Here is a 17250-nt window from a genome sequence, read left to right on the forward strand (position 1 = left end):
AGACAAAAAGCTTCTTATATGTTTCTATAGGATTCACTAGAATCACGCGTTTTCCGGCCAATGCGAGTCGTGGATGAATATAAATGAAACGTTCATACCCACAAACGAGCTGCGTTAAATAATCATACTCGTGGATTGCGCGGCTCTGATTGGCTGAGAGCTCCTTTAACGCTCCCGGTGAAGGAAGAACTAATACTATACTCTTCTTCTGTGTGCGTTTTGCTTTTAAACGGCTCCTCCAACGAGCCTCCGCTGGCTCATTACTTAACGGCACACACGCGTAACTTTTCCCCTTTTCTTCCCCTTATTTTCTCGGTTCATTTTTATTTGGCGTGCGGGGCCCCTGGACCCCCATTCAACCGGAGCTAACCCGACCGATAGGTCGCTAATATATCGGGGAGGCAACTGTGACAAATTCCTTTTGTCTCCGCTTTGCTGGTACTTTATTACCCAGACGAGCAGCATGGCCTGGAGATAACGATTCATCACGCACAGCCGGCAACCATAGACAACGCCTTTGGGCAAAGTCAGTGAGGGGCTTTCATATTGAGAGAGAGAGAGAGGGAGGGGGGGGGGTGCGTTAGAGCAAGATAGGAGGGAGGGACGGTGCCTTAATTGGCAATGGGTTTTTATTGCATTAGTAAAATTGCTCATTACAATCCTGCACAGCATCATGTTTGCATTTAAAAGCTATAGGCAGCCCTCCTATTGGCCTATTTTATAACTAGTTTTATAGTGGCAGCCCATAATAAGTCAGGGATCTTTATTTAAAAAATAATAATTCTAATTCCCTCATGTTTCACTGCTATAGCTTATTAGATAAAATTTTAATGACCCGTGTGGGAGAAGTGCTGCAGCAGATAGAGAGATGTCTAAGAATAGAGCAAAAGCAGCCTCGACGCGCATCTGGAAAAGCAGGGAACGCGTTTATACATCCAGAAACCGTCTTCTCCTCCTCAAAGCACCGGCGGCGGGTGGGTTGCTGTACATAAATCACATCTTTTCCCAATATTGTGTGTGGGGTTTTTTTTTATCCGTTTCCGGTGGGACAGTGAAGAAATACGCGAAGCAAAAGGTGAAAAATAGGAATGTTTTTGCGCCATAGCCTCAATAAAACCACCGGTTTTTTGTTTTACCCAGGCTCATGCCCAGATGTGGAAACACTAGCATGTAAACAGATGATATAATGAGAAATCTCAGCGTTAAAGGTGACACATCAGTCTGACGAGTCCCAAACTGCACATTAGAAACCAGATAACCTTTTAAAATCGGTTTAATTTCCATATGCTTCGTTTTAAACGGCTGCGCATGGGAGCTAATCAGACTGAACGGCCTAAATCGTTTGAGAAGAATGAAACAGGACACTTGCTGCCGTTCTGTGTGAGCGAGCTGTGATGTCAGGTTCAATGAAGACGGCTGCGATGTGGCTGCTGATGATGAGAGGCTGTACAGTCGTCTTCAACATGTTGGCGCCAGAGGAGCACAACATGTTTCCATGAGTTTTATTATCACCCACTGGGCGTCTCGTTGGTCAACAAACCAGCAGAATTAAAAAAAAATAAAAAAATCTACATCTAAATCTAATCTAAATCTAATTTCTACCAGCAGCTGATGATGTACTGTATTTTCCAAAAGGCGCACCTTAAACGACCTATTTTAAAACTTCTCATGCATAAGGCGCATTGATATATAAGGCGCACTTGTCAAGTTTTAAAGAAAATTAAAGACTTTTATGTGGGCCTTAGTGTGGAAAATACTGTAATCAGATTAGATTAGATTAGATGATCAGATTTGGATGCGCACTTTACGTTCACTCTGATGTGTGCACAGGTAAAGTTTGGGAACCCCCGTGTTTGCGCGCCTGCATCACCAAATTGCTCCAAAGTTGACACGCAGACGCGCCGTCGTCGTCCCCCCCCCCCGTGCTGCTGACGTCACCACCAGCCTTTCCGGCCCTTCTATCATCCTGGCGTTGCATAAACGTCCAATTACCCCGTCAGTAAGCCGATCTGAGGCGCGGCGCGTCCTCTCGTCCCTATTCATTTGATTGTAACGCACAAACATCAACAGGCCTAATAGCAGCCGCGCTCCGCCGTCGCTCGTCCTCCGCGCCATTATTGATATGGCCTCGAATTCACACAATTGATTTTTATGCTTCCCTCTAGCCACCTTGTGCGGTGGAGAGATATCTTTATTCGCACGGAAAGTGAAATAAGTGCGTAATAAAACGGTGATATATTAAATCCGTTTCTCCCCGTGTCGCGGTTTTATTATGAGACATTTTTCATTTTCATTGAATTGAGATTCGGGCGATCCGTGACGTCACCGCGGGGCGGAGGAGGGTGAATAATTTGTGCAAATCAGCTCTCTATCTATCTATCTATCTATCTATCTATCTATCTATCTATCTATCTATCTATCTATCTATCTGTAGATTTATGGCTACAGTGCTGCAGGTAATTGCGCCATAAATCTGCGCGCGTATTTGTTCCTCTTTGGAGGACACGCTGAGCTGATGGAACATGCCTTTTAAAAAATATGGGTCAATGCTCGGTCTCCGGTCTGATCCGCATCTTGGCATCACCTAGATTCGCTCATTAAACCGATGAGTTTCCCCTAAAGTGTACCGGGGGGCTTCAGAGGTCCCCTGGCTCGGGATAAGGGTCCAATATGCGCTCGGTTTAATTGCGCAGACGGTGAGCGCGCAGAAAAAGACACCCATGTTTCAGCGCTATAGCGCCAAAACAGAACCTCAGGTGGGCACTCAGATTCCAAAGAAATCCTATTCATGGAGAATTTTCCAGGGGGGGGGGGGGCTGTTGGAGGCCGTGCGCAATTGAATCGCTTTGGGATTAGATGGGAATGTTTTTAGTAAAATATTCAATTTATAATGAGCAGAAATGTGGAAATGAAACCAGAATGACTCAGAAGGTTTAATAAAAGACACTAAAATCAAAAGAGTGAATGATCTGACGTGAAGAGACTCATTTTTCCTCCTCTGGCCTTCAATGACCCAACCCGGATGAATGGATGGAGTTATTAGCTGTAATATTCCTAACATGTTGAGGCGCCTGGAAACACACTCGGTTCGAGTCAATAAAAGGCACAAAAACTCCGTGTTGATTCAAGAAAAGCTGTGGAAAATAAAAGAAAGCTGCGGCTTCTTTAAGACGTGAGAGCAAAACAACTGCCCTACCGCACGGAGGGGGGGGTGGGGGGTGGGGAGGACGCAAAGGGGAGGGAGGAAAAAAAAGAGAGAGAGAGAAAGAGGGAGGTTCGGCTGGATGACCGAATGGCAGCTTTTACGCAGAGGCTCGTCTCACCTGCTGAAACGCGCCTCGCCGTTCAGCGCACCAGAGACGTCTTCCGCTCCCCCCTCCGGTTCCCACCCGCGCCGGAGAGGTCAGAGCCTCGTTCCCGCCTCGGCGCGGTGCTTTTGCTCTTTTATTTTGACGCGAGGAGCCCGGGTACCCTCTGCCATGCCCCCTGCGTGTGGATCGTCTCCTCCGGAGTAGGCGAACAAAAGCGCATCGAGCGAACTGTCTCCCCCCCTCCAAAAAACCCCCAAGGATTTCTGTCAGTAAGTTGTCCGGATAACCATTTTGGCAATTTTTTTTCCTGCGTGTGCGTGTGTGTGTGTGTGTGTGTGTGTGTGTGTGTGTGTGTGTGTGTGTGTGTGTGTGTGTGTGTGTGTGATTGGGGGGGAGAGAGCACGCGGTTTAAAGATGGATACGCTCTTCCTCAGCCCGATGGATTGGCACTTCATTTAGGGGGAAAACCCCGACGCGACTCCTGGAACAAGAATAATGGCAAGAATTTGGATCGCGCTCGACTCTCTGCTGGTTCCGTGGGAGTAGAACGGGCTGATGCTTGACAATAAACACACCGCAACACACACAGACACACACACACACACACAAACACTTCATTTGCCCCAAGCGTAAATTGCTACATGACAAACACACACACCGACGCTGAGAGAACCCACCGATAAAACTCACACCACCGACACCGACATGGAGCACACGGGCATTGAGGAGGTGAACCCGACGCACCAGCAGCAGCATGAGCCCATCAGCTTCGGGATCGATCAGATCCTCAACAGCTCGGATCAATCCAGCGGCTGCATGCTCCCCAACCGGACCGGCGACCCGGATTACGCGCTGGCCCCCAACGTCTACAGCAACGGCTACAACAGCGTCTACAACCCGGCCTGCTCCATGGCGGCCGGCCTGGCCGGCTCCTACAACGTCAACATGAACATGAACGTCAGCATGAACATGAACGTTAACGTCAACTCGGGCGGTGCCGGCGGGGTGATCCGGGTGCCGGCGCACAGACCCATGCCGCCCCCGCCCGCCTCAGCCGCCGCCGCGGCGCCCCATCCGCCCTCCTCCACCCACCCGCCCAGCATCGGACCCGGGATCCCCTCGGTGCCCGGGATGGGGATGGGCAACGCGGCCAACTTCACCTTCCCGTGGATGGAGAGCAGCAGGAGGTTCGCCAAGGACAGATTAACAGGTAAAAAAAAAAGAGTTCAGGTGTTCAAACCTGCGTGACCCCCCCACAGGTGTGTGTGGGTTGTTGTGCATTTTCTGACATTTCAGGGCGCAGTGCGTGTGGCTGGTTTCACATGTTGGGGTGCGTAATTTATCGCCAAGACGCGCAACACGCAGTCCGCTTTATTATGACGGAGGGACGGTCTGATGGATCCGAGACGGACCGACGCGCTCCGGTTACACCGGGGGGGGGGGGGGGGGGGGACGGGAAACGACGTTCAGCGTCTCTCCACGAGGAGGAACGACCAATTTATTTGATTTATTTTTTAGTTTCGTCTTGGAAACAACTGAAAACAGGAAGATGAGTCATAATAAAACATGACAGGTTGGATAATAACAGGTCCCATTATTATTAACATTTATGTTATTATCATTATTATTATTAATATTATTATTATTATGTTATTATTATTATAGTATTATTATTATTATTATTATAGCAGCCGTTGGCCAGTACAGTATTTGTAATATCAGAAGTACACATTCCCAATTTTGCCACTAGGAGTAGCCAATGCAGCATTTTTTAAAATTCGAATTTAGAGAAAGATAAAAACACGAATCCTCTATTGATCCGCAGAATTCCCATTAAAGTGAATTTAATTAAGTGGATGCTTGGAATCCAGATTGAAGCGTTTGATTGTTTTTATATAAAGTCAGATGTTATTCAAAACTGTGTTTTTTAATATGATGATTTGTAGGGAAAGTGAAATTAATAATCAATAATTTATAGCTGTATCTCTTCAGGCCTTTAACCCCAGTTCAATGACGTAAGTCAATAATGAAGTCAGAATAGTTTATGTGGTCATTTATTTTTAATTTAATGAACTGAAAACTATCTTTTTTTTCCAAGGCACAAAACTCTAAACAAAATAAAATACAAGTATAACAATATTTATTATCAATATTCAGAAATGCAGTTAAGTTAACTTTGTTTTCGGTTTTTATTCAGGTAATTTTGTTTTAGTTCGATTTTAATTTGCTGTTTTATGTTCACATCCATCCAATTTCCTAAAATTAAAGTAACCCCATTTCAAAAATAAATTTATTATCATGATTTTATAGCATCTTTCTGGGGCAGCACGCATCGATCACCTCCAGCATTGGATCAGTGTTGCGTTCAAAGACAGGCGGTAAAATAGATTAAATAAATTAAGATGTAATTCTAGAAAAAGAATATTCCCATTCCACCTGACGGATTAGTTTATGTCTCTCCATCACTGTCCGTTCATTTCATTCCCTTCATAATTTACCTTTTGGAATGGGACGCTTCCTGCTTTCCTCTGATGACCTCATCGTTATGAAAATGAATATGAAGAACATCATAGATTTGCGCGCCCCCCCTGCATTAAATATTCAGTATTCCGTTCTTTCCAGCGGATGAATTATTAAATACAGGGGGACGATATGTCAACTGCGCAAGGATACAGTGTAAATAGGCTTATCAATTCTGCTCATAGTCACTGAGGGCCCCTCGTTTAATTTCTCTCAGCTTTCTGTCGCTGTAATTATTTCGCAGCCTATATCTTTCCACGGTATTGATCAGGCAGACACACACACACACACACACACACACACACACACACACACACACACACACACACACACACACACACACACACACACACACACACACACACACACACTTCTCCATTTCCTATCAAAGGCCGTAAAGCGTCTCTCCTGGTGGGCTGAGTTCCATTTCAAATGTTTCCCCTCAAACGTCTCCGGTTCTCCCGCTGGAAACGGGCTGGACGGGGGTCGGCTGCCCCGGCTATGGAAGCCGGGAGGGAAACCGTAGCTGTTAAATTGCGCGTTTGGGTTGTGGCGTTTTTCATCCTGGCATTAAATTCATGTTGTAAATCAGGGGGGGGTTTATCAGACTAACGGAGGATAAAGCTGGGGGGCTTCTGAGGGAGCAGGAAATCAAATAGGCCTCAGAGTTGTTGTGGTTTTTTTGGTTGTTTTTTTAAATTGTAATATTAGTGGGTTTATTTTCTACAGCATGGACAGAAGGACATATAAGAAAATCCGGATTCATTTTATTTTAATTTTATTTTACTCTATTTAATATTATTTAATTAAATTTATTTTTTTAAAATATATATTATGTGTCCTATAGCAGTGGTGAGGCGTAGAATTCTGCTTTAAAACGTGGCTTGATTTAATGAGTGGATGAATTATTTTTTTATTTAACCCATTTGGAATTTAAAAAAAAAATTGGATGACAAAAAGAAAAAAAACCCAGAAAATTATAAAATAATTTACGAATAGAAATTCGTAACCTATCTTTCAAGATAAGATATAGAATATATGAATATAGAACAATAAGAATATATGTTTCTATGTATATTTATTTATATTTATATATTTGTTCACAATGTTTTACAAAGTAGAATACGTAAAAAGGTCATAAGAAAATATAATAAATAATGAAAATAAGTAATAATATATGATAATAATAATGATGATAATGATAATAATAATGATAATAATAATAGTAATAGTAATAATAATAATAATAATAATGATAATAATAATAATAATAATAATAATAATAATAATAATAATAATGATAATAATGATGATAATAATAATAATAATAATAATGATAGTAACTGGTGTTGTAGAAACATTCTATTCCGAGTCGCTCCCGTTCTTCTGGTTCTGCCCTGATTCTCAGTGTGACAGAAGACCCTCCGTTTTGTCCCGGATACTGTAATAAATAGCAATATATGTTCATGTTATATTTCAATATCCCCTTTAGAATCCTTCACGGATGTATTTATTAGATTGCTGCAAAGGTAATATCCGCAGTGGGGAAGGGAGGCGCTGTCACCTGGAAGTGTTATTAAGTATAGATGGTTTTATTATGGGGAACATATTCTCCATGGTGGCATTTTATTCTTTGATATGCTTATGTTAAATTGTATTACCCGAGCAGCAGATTTAGTATTCCTACACATTTCTTTTCCGTCTGCAGAAGGGAAAGAAAACGACACAAGCCTGCTGTTTCTTATTTATTTTATTTTCTCTGTTTTTAAATCATGTCATTTGAAACCTATCTTTAAGTTTAAAATATTTTCTCCCCCTTTCAGTTTTGTGAAATTGTCTCATAATTTATCTCATTTTGAGAATAATTAAAATTTTAGAGCGCGTATGTGAAACATGTAAAGGTTAACGACGCATCTTTACGTTTCCCTCCCCATGCAGTCAGTGTCTTTATTTAAGAGAATTATAGAGAATAAAAATAGAATTTCTCCAATAATAATCTGATGATTACATGAATGCTATTTTACAGCTCCTGACATTGACCTCAGAATTGAATTGAAAAAAACAAACAAAAAAAACAAGAATGACCTTTTAGAATCATATTCTTTTAAAAACATAAACCAGTCACATGGGTTATTTTCATCCAAGTCATTTTATTAGGACCTCTGCAGCAGAGCAGGAAGTCTTTTAATATGATGTCGGTTTAAAATTCATCGCATTCTGGGCTCACATATTAAAGCTTTTCTCGCTCGCAGTCTCGTTAATATTAGCAGCGCATCAACCTGCAGGCATATCCGATTCCTGAGCGTCACCATCCGCAGCATCGCCAGCTCGTATTTATCAGCATTTTGCCCACTGCAGGGCAAAGCTTCTCTCTGAGGCTGGCAGGTCCAGAGGCTCCTGCTTTTTCACTTGGGTTCCCTCTGAACGCGCTCCAGTGCGCCTGGTCCATTAGCGCGCCCGCAGATGGCCTGAAATAGCCATCTAATGCGGTATTATTTAGCCAGACCCGCCGCTGGGAGCAACAAACAGGCCTGCACGCTCTCTGAATATGATCTGCACGGTTACATATAGTTTGGAGCAACGACACACATCCATAAAAATAAAAAAAAATAAAAAAAAATAGAGGAACAGTTTGGTTAAATGTGGGGCTGTTTGTGTTCCAAGCATCAAAATTAAACACCAGAACCAGACTGGGAATTATGTAGGATTTTTAAAAAAAAGAATGATTATCTCAATAATGTCACAATAAAATCACTATTAAGGGCCATAGAGGCGCTGCAGCCCATCCCCCTCCTTTTAGTACCTTAAATATCAGAAACATCAAGGGAAATTTGTCACCATAAACTTATGATTAAATACCATAGATGCCCGTCCAGGTCCCAAAAGGAATTTTAGAGGGATAGAATTACCATTTATACTACTGTTGAGCATCAGTGGAACACATCATGTAAAACCCCGGTCTTAATATTGCAGGAATATTACATTTGGAGGAAGAAAAAAAAAAAAAAAAGACGGACGCTATAAATTCAGCTCCAAACGCCATTAAAACAGGAGAATTCTACATTTGCGCTGTTAATTTGCAGTCAGGTGGTGTTTAACTCTCTGTGACCCGCCGTATTTCACAGATCATTTACTTGTTTGCCGTTCCGTGTTCAGCACCACCGGGAGAAGTCGTCGGCAGCTCCCTTTGGAAAATGACTGCTTGTGCGCGTAATAGCATCATGTTCCATTTTCCATCCAAATTGTCACATCGTCTGCGTTTGGCAAATGAATTTTCAGGTCGCTCCTGTCTCCTCCTCCAGGGACACCTATGCAGATGTGTTCATATTCATTTTGGCTTCTGGTGACAAAATAAATGCGAATAAACAACCTGTAAGACAGCATGTTTGGGGGGGGGGGTGGAGGAGGGAGGAACGGCGCAAAGACGCACGGAGGTGCAGGAGACGGTTCCTGTTGTTGATTTTTCCACAAAAAAAAAAAAAAAAAAAATGAGCTGGAGGCCTCATGCATGGGGGGGTGGGGGCCAAAAACGATCTGGTTTCATTTATCGATCTTCTGTTTACCCACGGCTGACAAAATAGACAGGATTCATAGATATTTTATGATGCAGAAGATGCGTTGATATTAATACCCAGAAATGTGAGAGTGAGCCGTCAGACATGAGGGTGGGGGGTGGGGTGGGGGGGCAGAAAGATGGAGGGTCAGGGTGCAAAGAGGACACAGCTGATAAGAAATATCTGAATTATTGGTGATCAGTTCTGCAAAAAATATCCCCAATCTGTGTTTATTATGATGAAGTGTGTTATAATCAGGGGAGGTGGAATTCTTTTGGTACGGAAGCTTCTTTGAGCCAAAAGTGAATGTTTGTGGAAGTTGAAACTGAACGCCTGACTCTGATTGGCTGATCTCCTCTAAACGCCATTGATCTAATTCTTTAGCAATAAATGCTAACAGAAGCTAACAGCTAAACCACGTTAAAGCGGACGCCGCTCCATCATTCAGGCTAACCCCTCATGTGATTAGCTTTAACCCCCCCCCCCATCCCCTCCCCTCCGCGCCGGCGCCATGTGCTCCAGATGTGGGCCTTCACTGTGTCTCCCCTTTCCTTTAGGGGAGCAGGCAGACGAGAGCCGAGTCGGCGAGGTGACAGGGGGGCCGGGGCCCGCCGGGTCCCTCTGTCCGCTCCCAAAGGGGGACATCAGCAGGGTCCCCGTCTGGAGCACTGTGGAGACATTAGCCAAATGCTATTACCCAGAACTCGCTCACCTGCGAGACGGCAATGGCCTTCTAGCAGAATACCCTTTCCCAAAGGGGGCTTGCCCAGGTGAGTCATCCTCCCCCCGCCCCCACCTCACCTCCTCCACCTCACCTGTGTGACTTTAATGTGAATCCATCTCATGTGGGACTTGAACAGTCAATCATCAATCAATCATCAATCAATTTGATGTCCAAACGCACCCCCAAATTAGCTCATTGCTAATGCTAACTCATTGGCGTAAAATCTGTTTCTGTTTTGTTTTCCTTCCCCCTTTTCCAGCCGCCCTCTCGCCCTTTTCTGTGACCCGACGCATCGGCCACCCCTACCAGAACCGGACGCCCCCCAAGAGGAAAAAGCCCCGCACTTCCTTCAGCCGGGTGCAGATCTGCGAGCTGGAGAAACGCTTCCATCGGCAGAAGTACCTGGCGTCGGCGGAGCGCGCCACCCTGGCCAAGGCCCTGAAGATGACGGACGCGCAAGTCAAGACCTGGTTCCAGAACAGACGAACAAAATGGCGGTAAGCTCCGCCCCCCCTCAAATCGACCACGCCCGACGCTTTTGACGCTTAGTCACGGTTACGAAATGCTCACTTAAAAAGTTTCACTTCAAACGCGATGGAATCGTCCCGCGGCGGAAGCGTTTGGACGCGTCGTGCAGCGCGACTAGCCGCCGGTGGACGCCGCTTCGCTTGACCGAGCATAATTACCCATAATCCTCTTTGAAAGGCCTTTCAGAAAAGATGCTGTCCAAAGCAATACGGAAACACTCACAGGAGGGATTCACTGCCAAGTCCACTCACGTACCAAAACACACACACACACACACACACACACACACACCCTTTCACTTCATTCTAACCGTTGTTTATAGCCGATTGGAGGTAAATGAGTAGGAAATTAAATTATCAAGCCCCGCCTTGCAGTTAAAGGGACAGGACGCATTTTTCAAAAACGGCTAATTGATGTTTCAGGTTTTTTAATGTTTTTTTTTTTAAAAATGCTAAAGCTATTTGCATCAAATTTGAAATTTCGCACACTTTAAAATATCTATCTCTGTTTATTCAAAGCAATGAACGTAAAGCATTTCAATTTGATTCATGGGAAGCAAAAAAAAATAAAATAAAAAATCCCCGCATGAGATGTAATAAAAATGAATTTGCGTCATCGAGCTAAAACCCAGAACCCAACGACGCGCTACATCACGGGCGACAAGGGGATCGGCTTAACTGGTTTTACTGATTTCCTAGTTTTGCTGAGATTTATGCCGCACAGCGTTCACCCGATAGGACGAGGTGAGGGATGTCTCTGCGTGACGACTACGCTAGTAACAAGAGGATGATCGAATCAACAGCCGAGGAATCAGATTATGATAATGCTGTTAACAATAATGTGTGGCTAATGGATGGAGGCTGGTGTGCATGAAAGAGGGTATCAGAGGTGTGGTTGTGCCTATGATTTGTGTCGTTTGTGTTTTATTTTGGATTTTAATGGGTGTAATTTGTTATTTGTGTTTGTTTTATAAGCAACACCTCAAATCAAGAGAAAAGTCTTCCTGAATCTATATTTGTGTGTTTTGTTTTGTTTTTTGGAGGGGGGGGGGTAAAGAGATTTCCCTTCAATACAGGAAGTGATTAAAAAAAAAAAAAGGAATTATACTTTCACAACCTGGGATGTTATTTTCACTAATTAGTTACACATTTGCATATTTTTCAATACATTTATCCACTCAGCTCATTCCTCATCGTCGGTTCCTGCAGAGACAAATTAGGCTAATTGCTAAAACCTCCTCCTTGTGTTCAATCTGGATCTTTTCCAACACAAAAGCAGCAACTTTTCAATCTAAAAAGCATTTTAGACAACGTTCTTACTCATTTTTTTTCTGTATGTGCGACATATGTTAACACACCCACCATACATCAAATGCTAGGGCGTGTGTTGCTAAAACGTTCCCTCTCCGGCGGTCACGTTCCCTCCCCAGCACCTGTCACTCATTCTGATCAACTGGCATCTGCTCTGAAGTTTCTGGCACAGGTGTCGAGCAAAACATTCGAGGAAGGGCGTTTGCATTTTCTCCGAGTCACACGGCTGCTCTTGTTTTTCTCCTGATATTCCAAATGTCAGCTTCTTCTCAAAAGTTAACTTAAAAGGTGATATTTTTAGACAAGGGTGTCAAACTCATTTTCACCGAGGGGCCACATCAGCATCATGGCTGTCCTCAAAGGGCCAGATGTAACTCATAAATGTAAGTAAATGTAACTCAATATAATGTAAAATAAATGTAACTACTCCTTAATTTAAATAACTCTGAATTTATGACTTATTCAAGTTACAAATGTTAGTTACACAGAAAAAAAGGTGTTTGTTTCTGTGTTCTAACATGAATCCTTTTAATTTATCAGATTATTAAACCCACAGATCTCCATCAATCAAGGATCAAACTATCAATCAATAAAATGGAAATATCAAACACAAGTTAGGACATTAACTGTGTTCAAAACGTTTTTTTCAATGTTAAAACGGGCTGAATTTATTTATTCATTTATGTATTTATGTATTTATTCAGTTTATTATTTTCTTTTCACTTTCATCAGCGTTGGAACAACAACATCCGGAAAAAAAAAAAAAAAAGGGTTGACGGGTAGAAGCCACTGGCTTGTAAAATTCCAATTACATGCATTGTGGGAAATGTAGTTTCAGGTCAAAAGCATGCATTTGACCTGACCTTTATTTTTGGAAACTGTGACCTTTTACACCTTAAATGATGTGTCGGGCCACGTTTGGCCCCCCGGGCCTTGGGTTTGACACGTGCATTTCTTCATCTTGTGCTTGCACGATGTTTAAAAGCTACACTCATAAAAGGGTCTGGTATCTCCACCCCCCCACCTCCCCCCCAGGAGACAGACTGCGGAGGAGAGGGAGGCCGAGCGGCAGCAGGCCAACCGGCTGATGCTGCAGCTTCAGCAGGAAGCCTTCCAGAAGACTCTGAGCCAGCCCCTCCAGCCCGACCCGCTCTGCCTGCACAACTCCTCCCTGTACGCCCTGCAGAACCTGCAGCCCTGGGCGGAAGAGAATAAGGTGACCTCCGTCACCTCCATGGCATCTGTGGTGTGAATGTGTCGGGCGTGATGTGTGTGGAGGGTGGAGGGAGGGTGGGGCAAAAAAAACCAAACAACCCAAACAAACAAAAAAAAAATGGGTGGGGCAATGCGATGGGGGTGTAAACGCGGGAAGAACAAATGGGAGACAAATTCTGGCGTGTCTGACGTTCAAAAACGCAGCACTGTTATGGGATTTACAATAGAATGCTTTGGGGGGAAAAAATACCCATTTTGATTGGACGTTGGGCTTCCTCAGTCACTGATCGTTACCAGCGTGTTTAGAGAGGTCTACGTTAATAAATGCAGACTTCAGCTCCAAATTTAAAGCCAGTCTGCTGATGTTATTTGACATATTTCAAGTATTCTGAGTCATTTTTTCTGCCTCACACCAAGTTTCCGCTTTCCCTTCAGCTGACAGTCTAAAAGAGAGGAGGACACTTTATCCAAAAGTGCCAGAAAACAAATGGACACCACTGTACATGCCCAACTATCAAGACTGTCCCCCTCCGTACTTTTGCCTCCGGATCCCTCAGGAGGCGGCGGAGACTCGATAACGGCAGAAAAAACAAACAAAAAACAAAAAAAAACCCCACAAAAAAAAGACCTGTTTTTCGCTTTTGACTTTGTACAATGTAGTAAAAATGCATGTTTCAACCATTTTCTGTGTGCACTCTCGGGACGTATACCGTCGAAGTCAAGCTCGCCGTCCAGCCTGGACCGCGGCGTTCAAACGGTAACGGATTGTTGGAACTCCTGATGCCGGAAAAAATTCCTCATTATGTTCAATTTAAAAAGGTGTTTTATATTAAATGATATTGTGACTTTTTGAAAAGATGACAAACCTTTCTGTTTTGTTTTTTTTCCCTTCACTGTCTTTTTTTTTGTTTGTTTGTTTGTTTGTTGTTGCTCATCCACTTCCTGTGTCACCATTATGAAAGCGTGCAATAATACTTTATGATTTTAGCACGCTAGTTAGCCTCGTGGGATTCATCCGTGATTACACATTAAAGTTTCAGGCCACCCAAAGGTAAGATACCGACAAACTGTATCAGAAGGGGACAGCGCAATACCTTTTTTTTTTTAATCCATAAAATCTGATGACTACAGCTCCCAGGTGTGAATGTGAAGGAGGGCGTTGCCGGAAAAAAAAAAAAAAAAAAAAAGGAGAGCGTGCTCAGCAAAAGCCTCTCCGGATAAATAAAGGTTTTGAAACCCGATGCCAGCTCAAATTAGAAAGAGAGCAGAGGAGAAAGTACAAGTTGTGCTGTTGCCAAGTGAACATTTAGAAATGCAGCTGTCAAGGTTTTCCGCTTTCGGCAGAGCGGGAAAATCTAGAAAGAACGAAACGACTTCATTCTCGCGCAAAAACTGCTATTTCAGGTTGATCAGTCGCGCTCCAACGGTTTTATTTCCTGTTGCCTGACGATGTGATTCATGTCTGTCAGCTGACACCCACGCGAGGAATGGAAATCTACAAAAACGATTCCTCGGAAAGCTAACGAAACTTATCGGCGCATTCTTAAAACATTTTTTTTATCCAGGTTTTATTTTTTAGGGAAAAAACATTTAAAAAGACAAAGAAAAGTTTATTTATTGAGGAAAAAACACTTTATTTCCACCATGAACTGTTTTGAAAAAGCTAGCGTTTCTGCTATTAGCGTTGTTTTGGAGGGAAACTGCCAGCAGACACCCGCCCAACATTTTTCATCGCCGCTTTTCATCAGCCGGCGCTTATCGCACAAGTCAAAACACCAACGACCGATCTGCTAGCACAACAAACACATCGCTCAGGGTCCCTGCCCGTAAATGAGCCTCCATGAACCGCGAACATCCCAGGAAACGGGGGGGGGAGGGGGGGACTGCGTCCCGCCTCCTCTGCTTATCGGCCAATAGCGTTCCTTATCCAGGCCGGGCGCACGCCGGCGTAAACACGCCGCACCTTTTTGTCGGGTTATCGGCGGCATCTGGAGCCTCCCGGTTGGACGATCCGGTTTGTGGAGGCAGCTGCGTCGAGTCGCTCTTGGTGGGGGTGTCTGGCCTTGTTGGGATCCCTCCAGGTGACGCCTCCTCAACCCCCCCCCCCACCTCCCACCTCCCAAAGCTTTCATCTCCTCGTCTCGGATGCCTTGAAGACGTGACTTGGACCATTTTAGAAAAATTCCTCCGTGAACTGTTTTCAAAACTATGCATTGTGTTTGACTACAGGTGCTTAAAGATCTCTAACCCCCCCTCACCCCCCACCACCACCACATCCCTTTTACCACCAAAAAAAAAGGCCTTATCCAATAAAGCGTCACCACACAAGAGGAACAAGAGCAGCGACTCGGCTTATATCAGACTTCCTATCGACTTATCTGAACACCAAAATAACCGTAAACCATGTTTGTTGCGTTCAGGGTCACGCAGTAAATGTTTAACTCCCTCCGCCGGCTCGGAAACCCGCCTTTCACACGTGCATAAAATACATTTTATTTACTGCAGCACGCAGTTTACTGTATAAACTACCCATCGTAACTCAGCGTCGGCTGAATTCCGTAAAATAAACTTTAAGCGATGGCCATAACCGTCTTATTCGGATGCATACATTCCGTTCTGCCGAGACGTTTACACGACATTTTTATCACCCGGGCTAACCAGATATTCAGCGTCTGTTTGAGTTTTGGTGACACATTTGCAAATTTATACAAAGTAGACAAATAAAGATGAGGATGTTGAAATAAAGTTCTCTTGTTTTAAGACGTGTTTGTTTAAGCGAGGCTAACGTGGCTAGCTGGGATTCTTAGCCGCAAAAAAAAAAGGAAAACGTGCCAAAAAAAGTCGATCGCGAGGGATATCAAATTCTTTTTCGAAAATTCTTTATTGGTCCAGAGATCCATGTTGCAGCTGCTGGAGCCGCTAGATTTTGCAGGAAGCTGCCTCGCACTGCCAAAACTATTTGATTGCCGCTAATGTGTTGACACTTGAGGCTCTGTTTGACAAAGGGCTTTCATGGTCCTGGAAACGCTGCCACGGGCCGTTAGCTGGGGCTACTTGGATAATAACGCTTGCATATAGGGACATGTTTTGTGTTATGACCCTAAATCAACAACCCTTCAAGCAATAAGTCGACGTTACGACGTGTGCATTCCTTATTTGAGAGATTTCCGGTCGTAAGATTTGCTCCCAAGGAGCAGGTTTTTACGCTGGGATGAAAAGAGCGCGAATGAAACTCGGCCCGTGTGGAAAACTGAACGCACCCCATGAAGTAAATTCTGATGGAGACTTTGCATTAATATCATGGGTCGTTTCACGAGCAATTTTTCCCAGAGAAACTTTATGCAATGACTCACAACCAGTGTTAGTGTGGCCCAAGCTTATTTTTTGTCATTTCATTTATTTCACCTTTTTTAAAAAAAATTTAATCATTTTTTTTAACCTAAATTTGACAGATTAAGTGTTCTGTTTTTGTCAGAACGTGACCCTGAGGAACTAAAACAGATCTTAGGAGTTCAGAAATTAATCATAACATTAAAAAAAAAAGAAAAGAAATAAATATTACTTAAGTAAAACGTTCCAAAATAAAAAAAATACATTTAGGCAAATATCTTTAAAAAAAAATCAATAAATACAAAACTATTTTAATTTTGAATAACACGTTTTTGCATGATGGACCTGCGCAGAGAACAGTTGGCCCCGTTTTTTTTTTTTTTTTTTTTTGCTGTTAGTCATTACAGTTTGGAATGATGTCTCATAAACAACAGTTGGCTGGGGGGGGGTGGGGGTGGAGGTGGTGGTGGTGGTGGTGGGGTCCTGCAGCATCGAGTCACTTCCAGCTGAGCGAGGTGAGGATGGATGACCTCCGTCTGCGCTCTGACAGCGTGACAGGGATGGGCGGAGTTAAGTCATCACGATGACATGACAGGCACGCACGAGCCTCCTCACTCACGCGCCCACTTCCTCTCGCGCGCACGCGCGCGCGTCCGCTTTGGCACGATTTCACGTACGCGCACGCACGCGTAAAGGCGCACGAAGGGCGCACCAAGTTGGAACGTCGTCATCCTCCAACAACGAAGAGAAGTAAGAGA

The 17250-nt window shown here is 43.8% G+C and overlaps 1 protein-coding gene across 4 annotated transcripts; it reads left to right on the plus strand.

The window, feature by feature from the left end:
• The first annotated feature begins 3301 nt into the window (after positions 1-3301).
• tlx2 (T cell leukemia homeobox 2) lies at positions 3302-13989 on the plus strand. Of its 4 annotated transcripts, none has more exons than XM_068325892.1 (5): positions 3302-4521; positions 9943-10155; positions 10369-10606; positions 12983-13163; positions 13598-13989. In XM_068325892.1, exons 1-5 carry the CDS (start codon positions 4017-4019, stop codon positions 13607-13609), a joined length of 1149 nt encoding a protein of 382 aa, XP_068181993.1. In that variant the 5' UTR covers positions 3302-4016; the 3' UTR covers positions 13610-13989. The 4 variants fall into 4 exon arrangements, with proteins under 4 accessions (XP_068181993.1, XP_068181992.1, XP_068181991.1 ...); XM_068325891.1 differs by lacking the exon at positions 13598-13989 and having other exon boundaries at positions 3302-3580; positions 3746-4521; positions 12983-13199; XM_068325890.1 differs by lacking the exon at positions 13598-13989 and having other exon boundaries at positions 12983-13199.
• The last annotated feature ends 3261 nt before the right edge of the window (positions 13990-17250 follow it).

Source organism: Antennarius striatus, chromosome 10, assembly GCF_040054535.1.
Source record: "Antennarius striatus isolate MH-2024 chromosome 10, ASM4005453v1, whole genome shotgun sequence".
Taxonomy (NCBI): Eukaryota; Metazoa; Chordata; class Actinopteri; order Lophiiformes; family Antennariidae; genus Antennarius; species Antennarius striatus.